At 40.6% G+C, this 17,922-nt stretch overlaps 1 protein-coding gene and 1 non-coding gene across 2 annotated transcripts in view; one reads left to right on the top strand and one right to left on the bottom strand.

The window, feature by feature from the left end:
- The window catches only part of USP13 (ubiquitin specific peptidase 13), a 119,904-nt gene that overhangs the window by 91,386 nt on the left and 10,596 nt on the right, over positions 1-17,922 (bottom strand). The window contains exon 2 of the mRNA XM_047874640.1: positions 5,407-5,532. Coding sequence (XP_047730596.1) covers positions 5,407-5,532 — 126 coding nt within the window. The remainder of the gene's footprint in view (positions 1-5,406; positions 5,533-17,922) is intronic.
- Positions 8,858-9,018, top strand: LOC125175900 (small nucleolar RNA SNORA81). The gene has a single exon (XR_007156059.1). It is a non-coding gene; the product is annotated as a small nucleolar RNA SNORA81 (small nucleolar RNA).

Genomic DNA, 17,922 nt, shown 5'->3' with positions numbered 1-17,922 from the left:
CTCCTAGCTGCATTGATCTATTCTAATGAATTTTTTTGTTTGTTTCCACATCATTTATTTCTGCTCTAATCTTTACTATTTCCCTTCTTCTAGGTTTAGGCTTTATTTGCTGTTCCTCTTCTAGCTCCTTTAGATATAAGGTTAGGTTGTATATTGAAGACTTTTCTTGTTTCTTGAGGTAGGCCTGTATTGCTATATAATTACTTCTTTTTTTTTTTTTTTTAAATTTTTTTTTTTTTTCAACGTTTATTTATTTTTGGGACAGAGAGAGACAGAGCATGAGCGGGGGAGGGGCAGAGAGAGAGGGAGACACAGAATCGGAAACAGGCTCCAGGCTCTGAGCCATCAGCCCAGAGCCCGACGCGGGGCTCGAACTCACGGACCGCGAGATCGTGACCTGGCTGAAGTCGGACGCTTAACCGACTGCGCCACCCAGGCGCCCCATAATTACTTCTTATAACTGCTTTTGTGGCATCCCAAAGGTTTGGGAAGGTTGTGTTTTCATTTGCATTTGCTTCCATATATTTTTTTTTCTTCTTTAATTTCCTGATAAACCCATTCACTCTTTAGTAGGATGTTCTTTAACCTCCATGTATTTGTGGTCTTTCTAAATTTTTTTCTTGTGATTGACTTCAAGTGTCCCAGTGTTGTGATCTGAAAATATGCATAGTATGATCTCTACCTTTTTGTACTTGTTGAGGGCTGATTTGTGACCTAGCATGTGATCCATTCTGGAGAATGTTCCATGTGTACTCAAAAAGAATGTGTATTCTGCTGAGTTAGAATGAAATGTTTTGAATATATCTGTTAAGCTCTCTGGTCCAGGGTGTCATTCAAAGCCCTTGTTTCCTTGTTGATTTTCTGGTTGGATGATCTATCCATTGCTGCATGTGAGGTGTTAAAGTCCCCTACTCTTATACTGTTATCACTGAGTTTCTTTATGTTTGTTATTAATTGATTTATATATCTGGGTGTTCCACAGTGGGGGCATAAATATTTACAATTGTTAGATCTTCTTATTGGATAGATCCCTTTATTATGATATAGTGCCCTTCTTCATCTCGTTACAGTCTTTGGTTTAAAATCTAGTTTGTCTGAAAAAAAAATAATAAAATAAAATAAAAAAATAAAATCTAGTTTGTCTGATATAACTATGGCTAATCCAGCTTTCTCTTGAGGTCCATTACCATGATAAATGGTTCTCCATCCCCTCACTTTCAATCTGCAGGTGTGTATAGGTCTAAAATGAGTCTCTTGCAGGCAGCATATAGATGGATCTCATTTTTTTATCCATTCTGATATCTTATACCTTTTGATTGGAGCATTTAGTCTATTTACATTCAGAGTCACTACTGATAGATATTAATTTAGTGCCATTGTATTACCTGTAAAGTTGGTGTTCATGGAGATTTTCTCTGTTCCTTTTTAGTCTTTGTTGCTCTTGGTCTTTCTTTCCCACTCAAAGAGTCCTCTTTAATATTTCTTGCAGGGCTGGTTTAGTGGTCACAAACTCCTTTAGCTTTTGTCTGTCTAAGAGTGGTGGTTTTTTTTTGTTTTTTTTGTTTTTTAAGGTGGGAGGAAAAAGCCAGAAGAGGGAGACATTGAAGAAAAGGGAGTTAAGGAAGGAGCAAGTTTATGAGGAGGAGGAAACAGAGCTGTGAGGACAGACAGAACATAGCTTTCTGCTGGGATGGAGGAACCAGATGCAATGAGTTCCCAGGAGGCAAGACAGGAGTTCAGGAAGTTCCTGTCCAGGGTCCCTGTTTTCTTGGTAAAGTACCAGTCAAATTGTTTTCTAAGGATGGTGAGAGAGGTCGTGGCAGCACCTTGAAGACTGCATCTAGAATCTGGAGTGGGAGAAGGTACAGGCCAAATTTGCTGGACAGTGAGTGCGCCCAGCAGAGGGGGGAAGACCAGGAGTCTGACATGGCCCCAGACCATGGTGGTGCAGAATTGCTCACAGTATGCACACAGAACCCATGATGATGCTGATGGCATGACTGGCTGGAGCTCTGGGGACAGTTAGGCGAGACAAAGGGCAAAGGATCTTTGAAGGCACTGGTGGTAAGAGAATGTTTCAAGTCATGAGAAGCAGGCTTAACAAACAGAAGCAGTGGCCGCCTGGACAAGTCATAGGCCTGGAAATCTCAAGGAGGGAGAACAACAGAGTGAAATCAGAATAAATGAGTGACAGAGCTAAACTGAGAGAAGGTTGTAGTCAGGGAGTGAAATATTTAACTGAAGACTTCAGAGGCAAAGTTAACCATGTGAAATTACCACCATTCTGCAATTCTGCCACAAGCTTAGTGAGCAAGTTATTTCAAGCTTCTGGGCCTCAGTTTCATTCCCCACCCCACCCTAGTTTCCTAAAACTTCATCATTTTATACTAGGACATCTGTTCAGGACAAAACGGACCTCATAAGAATTGCTATGCCCCACATAACAGGAGCAGTGAATGTAAATCATGTAATATCGGGCCAATATTTGACTATTTTAATCATTGAGGTGATGGCTTATCTGACCTCCTGGCCTCTCTTCCTCCTCTTCCTCCTACTCTGCCCATTGTCCAATTTTGGGATCTCTCCTTTGTCTGGAACTTAAACAGAGAATATATTAGGCAGGCTAGCATGAACGATTAGATGAACCTCAAATCAGCACTGACTAGAAGTTCCAACAGTCTACTAGCTATTAGGACTGAAAGCTGAATAGTGTTGCTAAGTATAAAAATCAATACTTGAAAATTAATAACATCCCCAAACATCATCAATAACCAATTAAAATATAGTAAGTAAAAGTTAGCAGTAACAATAGTTACAAAAATTACAGAGCATTTAAGAAAATCTTACAAAATGCAAGCTCTTTTACTGAAAATTACAAAATACTATCGAAGGAGACAAAAGAGAACTGAATACTGAACTGATTCAAAATGAACTATGTCATTTTGAATACTCATTCACTAAATATTTATGAAGCACCTACTGTGTGTTGGGACAGCTAAGTGCTGAGGGCACAGAACTGAACAAAACAGACAAAAAGCCCTGCCCTTGTGGAGCTTAACCAATGCTATAGATTATAATCTACAAATTCAATGTGATCCTGATCAAAATCTCAACAGGATGTTTTAAACTAGATGAACTGATTCTAAAATCTGTATAGAAAAATAAATTTCTAAACCCAGGAAAGTTCTGGAAAAAGTGTTTGTACCACCAGATATCAAGGCTGGCCACACCAATGCAGATTCAGAAAAATAAGATCAACAGAAAAGAACCAAGAGCCCCAAAGCAGGCCCAACTATGAATGGCAAGTTAAAATGTACGAAAAGAAAGGACAGATATCATATGTTTTCACTCATAAGTGGAATTGAGCAACTTAACAGAAGATCATGGGGGAAGGGAAGGGGAAAAAAATAGTTACAAACAGAAAGGGAAGGAGGCAAACCATAAGAGACTCTTAAGAGAATAAATGGAGCAGGGATGGGGGAATGGGGGAGAGGGGAAAATGGGTGATGAACACTTAGGAGGGCACTTGTTGGGATGAGCGATGAATCGTGGAAATGTACCCCAAAAACCAAGAGCACACTTTACACACTGTATGTTAGCCAATTTGACAACAAATTATATTAAAATAAATAAATAAATACATAAAATAGTTTTAAATGAAAAAATAAATAAATAAAATATACAAAAAGATGATACTATAAATCATTTAGAAAGATTGCACTAGCCTGCCACAGCAGGAAAACTGGTTTTCAGTATGGAAAATAAAAAACAGATTCCCATACTTCACACAAATACAATAAACTACAGATGGATTAAAATCCAAAAATGCTAAAACACACATATGCTCATGCAAATACACATGCACTTCAAAAAAAAGTATTAAAAGAAATACTGTTATGACCTTGAGTTGGGAAATAATTTCATAGATAAGATACACAAGGCACAATTCACAAGAGAAAAGGTTAATAAATCTAACATTGAATTCAAAACTTCTGCATAGAAGAATTCATAAATGAAGCAAAAAGATAAGCCATAGACCATAAGAAAACAGGAAAATCAGAGAAGAAAAAACCAGAATGGCCAATAAACATATATAAAGATGTTCAACCTTCACAAAAGGAAATGCCAGTTATTTAGATGCCACTTTACAACCGTTAGATTGGCAAAAATCAAAAGTCTGACCAAGTGTTGATGGGGGGTGGGAAAACAGGAATTGCTAATCAGTGCAGACAGAAGTAGAAATTGAGTGCAACCACTCTGGGGAAAGATTTAGCAATACCTAGCAAAAATGAAAATAAGTACCTCTACAAGCCAGCATTACCACTTTGAGATATACTTATTTCCGAAATAAATCTTACACATGTACCCCCGGGAGATATGAATAAAAATGTTAACTGTTGCACTATTTGTAGAAGCAAATAAAAAAAGGAAACAATCTAAATGTTCATTAATAGAACAAAAGAATAATAAATGACAAGGTACTCACAAGAGGGAATAACAAACAAATAATAAAATGAAGTAAGTACATTCAGGCACATCGCAACATGAATAGGTTTCAAGAACAATGTGAAAAGATAAAGGTCTACACAGAATTATAAGTAACAGTATGATAGTATGTATCTACATCTTTAAACCATATAAAGTCATTCTACATATTGTTCATGATTATCCATACGTAAATAAAATAGAATGACCTATATAGGAACGAGAACAAATTTGCAGCCATGGTTACTACTGGAGAGGGAAACAAAAGGGACTTGAACTTTCAGGAAAGCTCTTTCTCTCGCTCAAAACAAAAGAAAACAAAACAAAACAAAAAAATCTGAAGCAAAAATATCCCAATATTTTTTACTTGTGATTTTTGCATTTCTGGCATTATTTTGTGTACTTGTCTGTATTTTTTTGCTTAACTTTTTTTTCATTCAGTCGACCCATGTCTTCTTAACACCAATCAGAAATTCAGAGGAAGAGGGGCGCCTGGGTGGCGCAGTCGGTTAAGCGTCCGACTTCAGCCAGGTCACGATCTCGCGGTCCGTGAGTTCGAGCCCCGCGTCAGGCTCTGGGCTGATGGCTTGGAGCCTGGAGCCTGTTTCCGATTCTGTGTCTCCCTCTCTCTCTGCCCCTCCCCCGTTCATGCTCTGTCTCTCTCTGTCCCAAAAATAAATAAACGTTGAAAAAAAAAAAAATTTAAAAAAAAAAAGAAATTCAGAGGAAGAGAAAAATTAAACTGAGTTACACAGGGTTTGGGGAAACCTGTGAATTTCTGCAAAGGGTCCCATTTTTGTTTCCCATCCTCAAAAGGAATGAGAAGTCATGTGGGCACAGTAAACTCTCCATGTGATAAACCACACCATGACAATGCCACAGGAAAGATATCAAGGCCAGTTCTTCAAACGTGCAGCTCACCTCTCGCACATGTCTTTTCAGATGCATGTACACACTCTGTCCAGTTTTTCGAAAATGTCTTTCAACATGTTCCCTTCCAAAGGCCAAAAATGTATTCATGCATACATAGAGTCCACCTTCAGAATTCTAGAAGAAAGAGACAGGTCACAACATTAGCCAAGGATATCTCGCCAAGTCATTTAGATAAAGAAAAGGGAAGGGAAAGAGGGCAAATGATGAAGACAAAGCCCAGCAAAAGGCCACCTGGCTGTTGTAGTCATCTGCAATGACCCTCTGAGGCTCCACAGCCACCCACAGCATCAGCGTCTGCCCCAAACCTGGATTCCAGGTGCTCCGGACAGCTGCTCACAATCTCCCAGTCAGGCGAGAGCCTCAGAGGGCCTGGGAAATAAACATGCTTGTCAGACTCTCCAAACTTGGGTATGGGACCATGAGGGAAACGAGAAGCTTGGCCAGTGAACCAACTACCACCACGGCAATCCTGTCTCATCATTCTCCCTCCCTGATCAGTGCAAGGCTCCAGGAACATAAAGTTTTATATTCTTTTAGCAGGAGTTCTTCGATTCAAAGATATTCTTCTCTTCCTTCAATGACACAGAATATCTGACCGTACCCATTATAAATTAGGATAATTCAATAAATCAATAACTTAATGAGTAAATAATAAAGGATAGAGCCCTCTAATAATCCTAGCTACATATTTTTGCACGCCTGATATGTGCCAGGTGCTTCTCATGTATTATTTCTAACCCTAACAATACTACAAGCTGCTTATTATTATTTCCATTTGACAGTTGAAAAAAAGAATTAAGGGGGCATCTGGGTGGTTCAGTCCGTTAAGCATCCAACTTTGGCTCAGGTCATGATCTCACGGTACGTGAGTTCAAGTACCACATCGGGCTCTATGCTGACAGCTCAGAGCCTGGAGCCTGCTTCAGATTCTGTGTCTCCCTCTCTCTCTGCCCCTCCCCTGCTCATGCTCTATTTCTCTCTCAAAAATAAATAAAAATTAAAAAAACTTTTAATATTTAAAAAAAATTTTTTAAGAATTAAGGAGCAGTCACTTGCCCAAGTTCTCACAGCATGGAAATGTCAGTTAAATTGACTCTATTTCTCTTTGCAGCCTTCTATGCCACATTTCAAATATTATTTAATTACAGACACCCTGCCACAATGAACAGTCAAGGATATTGTTCACAGTTTAGATACTTGATTTTCTATGCCAATTTCATCTCTCCTTTTTCTCTCACTTTGCTTAACATGCATCTCTCTAAATTTTGCCTATAAAATCAACCACCTTTTCCTCAATGAAACTGGATTCTTATTAAGCTCTCATTAGTCTCGCCTCGCCACATAATTTTAAAAAACAAATTTTTTTTAAAAACCTGTCAGAATTGATAGCAAGCACCTGTCAAAATTCCTTACATTACATTTTAGTAGAGCACAAATTCAACATCAAAACAGGCACTGATGTTCACTACAAATATATGAAAAATAATTTGTAAGTTCCAGTAACTCAAGATTGTTTATTTTTTTAATTTCTACTAAAATTCCCCAACACTATATGGTTTATAAGCCAGACATAAAGGAGTCTTATCACAATGAGGATATTACAACAGCATCAGTTCAAATATGTGTCTATTATTGTAGCAAATACATTGCATAAGGCAAGAAAAGGAAAAAAGCATAAAGATCACAAAGAAAGAAGTAAACTGGGTCTCAATTTGCTGATGACATTTACTCTATATGGAAAATCCTTAAAAATCTAAAAACTACTAACGAGTAAAACTAATACATGAATTTAGCCAGGTCATAGAATACAGATTTATAGGCAAAAATCAATTGCAAGTTTACACTCTGGCAACAAACACTTGCAAATTAAATTTTTTAAATTTGACTATAAAATAGCATCCAGAAAACTCAGTTCTTTAGCTGGTGCTTCTGGATAACTGTTTCCCTTTGAAAGAGATCATTTGAATAAAACTAGAAAAGTTCTTCAACTGGAGGCATATTACATTCACTTGATCATCAAATTAAATATTTTCAAATGTTTTTTTTAAATAGGTGTTTTTTGCATAGTCATAACCCTTAAAAAACTTGTTATCATTATAATGACCAGTTATTCATTAAGCCCATTAAATTGAGCACCACATATTGTGATTTTTTTAAAAAAATAACACTTCCATTCTCTTCCAATAAAATGGAACCCAATCAAAAGAATTCAAACCAGAAGATATACCAGGGAAAATATGAGATTTGTAACCAGGGTCCTGAACTACCACTAATTAGCTCTGTGGCCTAAGACAGGTTGTCATTCAGTCTCTGAGCTTCAGGATTCTCCTTTACAAGCATGGCTGCAGCAATAATTCCCACCTCACATGGTTTTGTCAAGTTCAAAGAGGATGAGATACATTCTATACTATAAAGCATTCATAGCAATTATTTATTATGAGCTACAGGTCTGTGTGCTACACGTATCTCCTATTAGCTCAATCATTTTATAATTGGAGGAAACAAGGAAGAAAACAGTGAGCCAGTCAGCCACACAGGCTAGGGGCAACAAATATTAATCTATCAGAAAAATATGTTAAAGCAACGAGCAGGAGAACCAAGAAACCAGCAAGCAGAGGAAGAAAAATGTTCAAGTGCAGCATTTTTCTGGAGAAAAAAAATACACGATAGCTATATAATGCAAGAGTTTATAAAGTAATCTCTAAAATAATCACAAGGTCTTTGCTAATTTCATTGCCAAGACTTCTTGACTTCTTAGGAAATTTGATAAAAATTTAATATATCCCAAACATTCGTTCTCAGTCTGGAGTCACTTGATACTGTCACAAAGTCGATAATCAGAGAGGAAAATGCTTCAGCACTCACAGACAAATGGCCCCACATAGGAAAGGATTCTATTACAAACATCCATGGGTCTCCTCCATCTGACACATGCTGGCCTCTGAAGCAGTATGTGCCTGTCCACTAGGGGCTCTGAGATGGAGGCACTGCCCACAGGACTTGCCAGCAGTACGAAAGCTTCAGGACACAGTGAGACACACACCCCCCCAAAGTTACCCCATACAGGGGTAGCTTTAGTCTAATGGTCTAACGTTTTCTTCCCTCCTGCCTTATTAATGTCTAAACAGTGGCCCTATAAGACACTTTATTTTGCATACAAAGACAGTACTCCATGCCATGTGCTCTAAACAGCTTCTTTCATTAATGATGACCAGTGTATGCTGACAAGTCTATCCCTCCCGTTTCCTCTGTGACCAAAGCACAGAGAATAGTTTTAGAGCCTGGGATCAGAGCTGAGCTAACTGATTCTTGGTTTTCAAACTCTCAACCTCGTGTTCTCATTAACCAGCCACGCCCCCACTAAGATTACTGCCCCGGAAAATACCCGTAAAGCACTTGCCTTCCTGTGGCCAAGAGTGCAGCCATGAAATCGGGCAGGACCTTCCTTCATATAAGCACTGTGTCAAAACTGCAGAAACTAGGATCACATCTTGGTTTTTGTAATAATGTTGGCAGAGTACACACACTGCACTAGATTGTGAAGACTTGGGGGGAGCCTCTCTCTTAATGTCCTTCATCTCAAGATTTGATGCAATATGTCTTTAGAAAAAAAATTTTTTTAATGTTTAAAGAAAAAAATCATTGTTAGAAAACTACCAACGAACAATGAAATACAACTCAAAGAATATCAGGGCAGAATACAAAATAATACTTTTCTCAAGTCATGGTGGTAGAGTGCTTATTAAACCAGATTACAGGGCGCCTGGGTGGCTCAGTCAGTTAAGCGTCCGACTTCGGCTCAGGTCATGATCTCACAGTCTGTGGGTTTGAGCCCCGCTTCGGGCTCTGTGCTGACAGCTCAGAGCCTGGAGCCTGCTTCAGATTCTGTGTCTCCCTCTCTCTCTCTGTCCCTCCCCTGTTCATGCTCTCTCTCTGTCTCAAAAAAAAAAAAATTTTTAAACAGATTACAAATGAAATTCATATATATTGCATTAATATTTTAAATAAATGGTAGCATATGAATAGAGATTCCAAAAACACATTCTATGGTAACTGCTTAATATATATCCAACCACAAGAAATGCAAAAATAAGGGGAAATCACTAATAAAAGTTATTGGGGAAGTTAGATACCAGTATACAATAAAACTAACCTAGATCCACATCTTATGCCAAACACTGTATGTAATAAGGTCCAGAGAGCTCCAAGAGGTAAGCATTTAAAAAGCTGGAAATGAGCAGAATAGCATATTTTATCCCACTTATGAGGGGGAAATAATTTCTGGCCGTGAAAATACAGGATAGAAAGATGGCGTAATTGAGTATAAAAATGTAAACACTAATGAACAAGTTTTATACCACATAATATAATGAAACAAATAGAAAACCAATCATCAGAGAATGAGGAAAGATGACAAGTACAATGAAGAAAAGTTTATATCCAAGCTATGTAAAAACTGATAAAGTCACAAGACGTCAGCATTCAGGTTCAACTTGGTAAGTTTTTCTTTTAAGACCATTTAGTTTTAACTGTAAGAAAATATTAAAATCAAATCATCACATCCTCACTACCTCCTGAAGTAATAAGCATGGTAAAACAATCTCAGGGCAGGGGCGCCTGGGTGGCTCAGTCAATTAAGTGTCAGACTCTTGGTTTCAGCTCGGATTGTGATCTCACGGTTTTGTGAGTTCGAGCCCCACATCGGGCTCCAAGCTGACAGTGTGGAGCATGTTTGGGATTCTCTGTCTCCCTCTCTGGCCCTCCCCAACTTGCGCTATCTCTGTCTTTCTCAAAATAAATCAATAAACTTAAAAACATTAAAAAAAATCTCAGGGCAAGTATATGCCTACTAAACCAGCAGAAAGTATGAAAACTACAAAGCCTGAAGCCACAGAGAAAACCTGGATGGAGTCTCACAGTATAAATCGGTTCCATCCTTCTAGAGATCAATCCAACTGTGACTCTTTGACACAGTATTTCTCCTTTGGGTACAGACTTCAGGAAACCAAAATAAAGAGAAAAGAAAGCTAATTTGCACAAAATATTCATAGATACACTGTTTATAATAGGAAAAAGAGCTCCCAAACAAAGGAGCTAAAATATGTGGCATATAAACAAAGCAAAATGCTATAACGTTATTTAAAATGACATATTACGAAATATGTGTAATGTACACAGAACATAAGTATAGAATTGTGTATAATTTGCACAGAAAAATAATGTTCATGAAAAACAATACATGCTGATGACAGGGAGGAAAGAGAAGAGAAGAAGGGAAGTCTGTTCATTGACCAAGACCCGAAATGAAACTGGAATGTGATCAATGTTTTATATTTAAGTTCTTGACCTTGGGACTCACAGCCTTACCTCCTGTTACCTTTGAGCTTGGTCTAAAGAGGTGTTTGTCAAACTACTGTCATGAAGAACCAGGTTGTTTTCTGTTGTGTTTTGTTTTGTTTCTGTTCATTAAGGAAAGATATGTGGTCCCACTGCACATGACTAGTCCCTGGCTCAGCCAAATATGAACTTACTCCCACGTGTAAGTCCCACAAAACCCAAACGGGTCTATATGCTGTCCAAACTAATCTGCTCACACGCTTGGATGTGGCTACAATGTCAAGTTGCTATAGAAATTACTAAGTGCTGGGGCGCCTGGGTGGCTCAGTCGGTTAAGCACCTGACTTGGGCTTGGGTTATGATCTCACAGTTCGTGGGTTCGAGCCCCACGTCGGGCTGACAGTGTGGAGCCTGGAGCCTGCTTCGGATTCTGTGTCTCCCTCTCTCTGCCCCACCCCTGCTCACACTCTGTCTCTCTCTCTCTCTCTCTCTCTCTCAAAAATAAACATTAAAAAATAAATCTTTTAAAAAAAAAGAAAGAAAGAAAGAAAGAAAGAAAGAAAGAAAGAAAGAAAGAAAGAAATTACTAAGTGCTTACTCTCAATGTTTGTACTTATCTCTTGGCACCAGTCAGCTGACCACACTTGAGTAGCATTGGTCTAGAGCTAGTGGCTGCCATGTCCACACCCCATTCTTAGAACTGCCCAGTTCTGGAACGGGGCAGTTCTAAGAATGTGTCATGGTGAAGAAAGTGTGACTTCAAGGACCTTCAGAGACACCAAGCCTTCAGAGCAGCCCACATCAAAACTAGTTACACACACCAATGATGCCTTCACGACTGTACAAACGCCCCCGATTCCACGCCTGTCCACTTATCCACCTGCCAGCCTCTGCCCATGACCACATCTCCTGACTCCTCACCCAGTGCTGCCGGTCCTGACCTTCAAATCCGTTTTTATTTCAGAACCGTTAGCATCTCGCTCACTGAAATCTACAGCTGTGAGAAACCCATGCTTCCTTCATTTGAGGCCACTACGTTCAGATGCTGAATCACACGTTCACTCCTTAAGGGTAGGGAAATCATGTCACATTCATTACTAAATTCCAACAACAGTACTCTCTGGTGCAGAGCAGAACTGAACAAACATATGGAATGAGTGGAAAAGTTTGTGTAGTTATCTCTCACTCGGCTACATAGTTTAGTCTCTCTCTCAAACTGATCCTCAGTGTCCTTCTGATTTGGATTTAAAACACTTCAGAGCACAGGCTCCATCTCAAGTCACTAAACAATGAGGATCACCAAAAGAAAACAGATGACCGTGCATAGAAAAACAGCCTCAGGTGGCTCAGTCGGTTGAGCGACCGACTTCAGCTCAGGTCATGATCTCACAGTCTGTGAGTTCGAGCCCCGCATTGGGCTCTGTGCTGACAGCTCAGAGCCTGGAGTCTGCATTGGATTCTGTGTCTCCCTCTCTCTCTGCCCTTCCCCCACTCATGCTCTGTCTCTCTCTGTCTCAGAAATAAAAAAACATTAAAAAAAATTTTTTTTAAAAGAAAAACAGCCTCAGGCACCTGCAGGAACACTAGGTTTTCAGGTTTGTTCAGTTAAAGTCAAGCCCTTAGCAGCTTGGACACTTGAACCCCATTACCCCAGCTCTCCTACTTTCTGTGACCAAGCCAGCCTCCTTGGCTCTTCAGGACTGTGGCTGCCATGTCCACACCCTATCCCACCTTGGACCCTATCTGGCCCCTGCTTCCAGAGGTCACCAGCCCAGAACGACCAATATGCGCTTCCCTGCATGTTTTTAGCTAAATAAGATTCTAATTAGCATTTTCATGATGCACTAAACAGAAATGTGACCAATGTGTAAAACTTGATTTAGAAACCTGAATTCACAAGGAAGCCAAGAAATACCACTCAGGGCTTCTCTGAAGTTCTATAATGATTCCCATGACAATTCTCCCACCTCACAATCAAAGTAAGAGAGAGGAGCAACATTAGAAGCCCATATGTTGTTTAATTGCACTCTTCAAAGCATGTCAATATAAATACGATGGATACATAGCTGTTCATTTATTACTTTACATTGTATTATCCTACATGCCGTTCAGAAGTAACATCAAGAACGAAGTCACTTTTTTATACCGCTGCCATTTAAAAGAATATTAAAACTGAGGTGAATATAAAGGTCAAGGTTACATGTTTTCAGAATAGCAAGTGAACAGTCATTTTAAATAAAAATACACCACATTGTCAATCAGTAGGTGTTCAGAGAACTTTGTTTACGATGGTGTGTTCTTGGAGACTTGGAGACCAGCCTCCGCTGGAAGACAGGAAGGGAGAGTGAGCCTGTGTGAACAGTGCACTCAGGAAACCGAGCGCTGCGTAACACTTGTTTTTATAACCACTGAACAGTGTGGAAAACAAGCGGTCATTGCCGCAAAGAGAAACATGATGTAGGTAGATGGAGTCACAACAAATCCACGTCCAGGACAAATTACATACTAACACCCAGGAAGACTGTGACTCACACACGCATGCAAAAGGCAGATGAAAAGGACAACACAGTATTTTCTAGAACACTGATTTTTTTAAAAGCAAAGAAAAAGAAATCAACTGACAAGCTGCTTGTTACAGTAAAAGGAAATAACCTGAATGCCCAAGTATATGGTACATTCATGAAATATAACACTCCTCAGCCATTAAAATTGATTTGTAATGAGTAATTCCTGATATAGGAAAAGCACATGGTATTTCTGAGTGAAAGAAGCAGGTAACAAACCTGTATATGGCGTTACAATGGACACAACATGTGTGGACTACACGGCATGCGATGTTATCTCAGCATGAAGAGATAATGTGGGATTGCTTTCCTCATGTTGTCTTTTGGCATTTTCTCATTTTTCTTCAGAAAAAATGATTCCTTTTGGGGGGCACCTGGACAGCTCAGTTGGTTAAGCATCTGACTCTTGACTTCAGCTCAGGTCATGATCTCACAGTTTGTGAGATCGAGCCCCATGTCAGGTTCCACGCTCTGCTTGAGATTCTCTCCCTCCCTCTCCCTTTGCCCCTCCCCCACACATGCTCTCTCTCAATCTCTCAAAAAAAAATTGATTCAGGGGTACTTGGGTGGCTCAGTTGGTTAAGTGTCCGACTTCGGCTCAGGTCATGATCTCACAATTCGTGAGTTTGAGCCCTGCATCAAACTCTGTGCTGAAAGCTTGGAGCCTGGAGCCCCCTTTGGATTCTGTGTCTCCCTCTCTCTCTGTTCCTCCCTAGCTCACTCTCTCTCTCTCTCTCTCAAAAATACATAAACATTAAAAAAAATTAATTGATTCATTTTTAATAGTAAAAAACAATAAAATTTTTCTTAATTAAATATGTTTAGAACCAAATATACGTACACATAATAGAACAAATGCTCCCTTTTCTTAACCCAAGCTTTCCTTAGGCTTTAACAACCAACTTCATAGCTTTAAGAGTCTGTATCTTCTTGCAACTCACAATAAAAGTGTGACCTGAAAAAACTAAGAGATTATTTCAAAAGCTGTAGGTAAGGAAATTTGGGAACACACAATAAAAGAGGTGATGAGGAATATAATCTCAGGGAGACAGATGAGAATGTGATTACAACAAAAAAATGAAACAAATCAAGGACACTGTACCCCAGCTCAGGTAGACACCATGCATGTTTACAGAAGGGAGATTGAGAGATCGTCTGTGTGAAGGGCAAAACAGCTACAAAAGAGAATGAAGCTGTGATGCCTTCTCTGGGGGCAAGAGAAGTTGGTGGGGTGTCGAGCAGGAGGCGTTTATTCAGCAGAGAGAGAGAGAGAAGCATAGTTGGTGCTCTGATGACATGTAATCCTACTAAAAGATCACTCTGGCTACCAGAGGGATCTATAGGGTGGGGGTCAAGAGAGTATATGGTCATGAGGCTATGCAATCTAGACCCACGCTACCACTGGCCACATGTGAATATTGAAATCTAAATTAAGTTAAATTAAAAGTTCAGTTTCTTAAACACACTGGCCACATTTCAAGTGCTCAATAGCCACATGTGGCTAGGGCTTACCATATTGGACAGTGCAGATACAGAACAACTCCATCATCACAGAAAGTTCTTTTAGACAGTTCTTGTCTAACTAAGTAAGGCAAGATGGTGGCTTAGCCTGGGGGAGGTGGCAGGAGGTCAGGGAAGGGGACTCATAGCAGAGATGGGGAAACTTTGGCAGATGCAGGTTATAATTTTAGGATAGAACCCATAAGCAAAGAAGATGGATTAGATTGTAGGGGTTTATGGGAAAGAGCAGGATCAAGGACAGTTCCTGTTTTAACTCTTAGATTCGTAAGACTACCCACCTCTCTCTGCTCAACTCTTGCTTCCATCAAGCAACCACCTGTCTATTAATTCTGCCCCGCAGGTACTTCCATATATCTGAATGGTAGATATAAATATTCCAATGACCAGAGCACAGATTCCCAATACATTCTGGCTTCTAGAGCAAAACAAACAGACAGGAGTTTGTAAGTGCAAAAACTAAGTACAGGCAGATGGGAAACAAATGTGCAATAAGAAAGTAAAACAAGGTTCCAGAGCAAGGGCAGCCAGCGTGCAATCCACAGAAAGCAGAAATGTGATGGTAAAAAAAAAAAAAGCACTGTCAAAAAATAGTTCACCAGTAGAACAGAACTTCCAGAATGCAATATTTGCAAACTATAAAACCTTGCTTCCAACGGCAAATCCACTGAAATAAAATTATCCAAATAAATTAAGTAGCAAAAAACAAATGCATATAATCCCAGAAGAGTGTAGGTCTCTCTGCTGAACATCGATAAATCATGCTTGTAGCCGTGAAGTGTTAAGAAAAACTAGAAATATTGATGCAGTAATGATTCTTCCAGTTTGCTCCCACTTTGACGTTTTCCTCTCTGCAGAGGGCTCCCACGTATGCCTCAGAGCCATGCAGCCAACCCAGACAGCTAAAGGCAGAGTTCAAAGAGCTACATTCTGACACACCACAAATTTACTGTTCCACTGAAGCGTCATGTATTAGCTTTTTTCCTAAGGATAAAACCAAATGCTTGGTCTGGGTATTTGGAGCAATGAGGATGCTGTCACCAGAACGGATGGGGAAGGGTTAGGGCAAGGCCTGTGGAGCAGCTACTATGATGCTCATAGGACACATGGGCAGAGTAAAAACCATCAGAGTGAAGACACTGAGGTGAGCGTCCTCAGCAGTGCTAAACTGAAGCCACGATCCACCTAAGTAGTTCCCAGCTGACACACAAGAAGAGAAAATGTGAAACTACCTTGTCAAAGGTAAAAACCTTTTATACTCATTTCTTCTCATTTTTAAAAAGAGATGGCTTTCTTCAGGATGCATTTCCCCTGACAAACTCTATTAAATGTGAGGATTAGATTTCCAGGAGAACCCATAAAAGCCCATCACTATGAGCTGGATTTGAGTATAATAGAGCTGAACAGAGTACCCCCCGCCCAAGGAAGCCAGCACACATTCACGTCCAAGGCTTCTGCTGTAGGGCAGAACCTCATGCAGAATTGCCAAGTACGGGATGTCTCTCCTTGGCAACCCCAAGACCCTATAAATTCCCATCTCACCTTCTTCTCAGAAGGATCCCTGCCACGAAATCCCACTAGAGAGGTAGATAACATTAAGTAGGTTTAATGGGAAGCCATGTTTATAACAACCCTGCAAGGTAGGTACTACAGAGACAAAGGCCCGGCGAAATTCAATGAAAGTAAGGCACCAGCTGAAGTCATGCTGCTACTCAGTAGTAACAGTGAAGGGGGGAGGGGTGGAACCCAGGCCAGTCTGGCCCTCCACATGCTGCCTGTTGCAACAGAGAAGCAGATGCTGTTTTGGTGGCAGGAGCTAGGTGGGCAGCTGTCAGTAAGCACACGCCACCACGGGAGCTCGGAGAAAAGAGCAGTTTCTTCTTTTTTTTTACCAAAGCTGTTTCATTCCAGGAAAGCAGACCGGGCAGGCAAAGGAGAGCACACGAGTAGGTGGCTTGTGCCAGGTGTTCTGCCATGCTGTCCTGAAGGGGAGAAGAGAGGCTTCAGCAGGCCCTGCTATCTCCACTTCCCAAACTCGGAAGAACGGCTGGGGTCCCCGGGAGATGGCTGCTCCAGGCTGACAGCTCCCTGACCAGACAGCAGCGACACCCAACGTGCTGGGGTCCAAGACCCTGGTGAAGCAGCTGCAGGCTCTGGCGGCCCCACGGCTCACCCACCCTCATCAACTGATGTCCAGCCACTAGGCTGGATCTGTCAGTGATCCCGCTGCAGGCCTAGACATATAGTGCACATCAGCTGGGGCTCCTTCCAAAGCTTCAGGCTGGAGACTCAATGGCAGAACCTACCTAAATGGCACGTCCAAATGAGCTGAATTCAGCAGCTGTACCTAGAGGATACAATAGGTGAATTACTTTCACCCTTGACCCCTGCCTGCTCCTCTTTCCTCCTGGCCAGTCAATCCACGAATCCTACTAACAGACCACCAAGCCTATTTCTTTTTTTTTTTTTTAAGTTCATTTATTTATTTTTGAGAGAGAGAGGCAGAGAGAGAGGAAGAGAGAGAGAGAATCCCAGGCAGGTTCCATACTGTCAGTGCAGTCCCATGCAGGACTCTGTCACTCGAACCGTGAGGTCATGACATGAGCCGAAGTTGGACCTTAAAACGACTGAGCCACCCAGGTGCCCCTAAGCCTATTTCTAACAGCTGCTGGGACAGAGACATCTGTGTCCTGGTCACCACTGTATAGCCACACCCAAAAAATTAACCAAGACCAAAAAAGCAATCTTTGGTTTGATTAGGAGAAAGTTTCCATAAGTGCAACTCACAAGAGCTATTCGCCTCTAGGCCAATCGCCCATGGAGTCCATACGGGGCAGATTTACTCTATGATTTTATTTCATAAAACAGTAAAGTCTGCATGTATTCCATCTATGACTGCTCGTGCAACGTGATTATCTGTTCAAATTTCTAATTCCTGGAGGACACAGGGCCCCAAGCTCCTGAGTTTCTCCACACAGTACTCCCCCACCTGACTGACCATCTCACCTACCTCATGTATGCCTTTGATACGCTCCTTCTGTCAGGCTCCAGGCCTTGAAGTCACCTCCAGCTCCTTCCACGCCTT

This window comes from Prionailurus viverrinus, chromosome C2 (genome assembly GCF_022837055.1).
Source record: "Prionailurus viverrinus isolate Anna chromosome C2, UM_Priviv_1.0, whole genome shotgun sequence".
NCBI classification, from domain to species: Eukaryota; Metazoa; Chordata; class Mammalia; order Carnivora; family Felidae; genus Prionailurus; species Prionailurus viverrinus.
The sequence above is the reverse complement of the archived record's forward strand: the minus strand, read 5'-3'. Positions and strand labels throughout refer to the sequence as shown.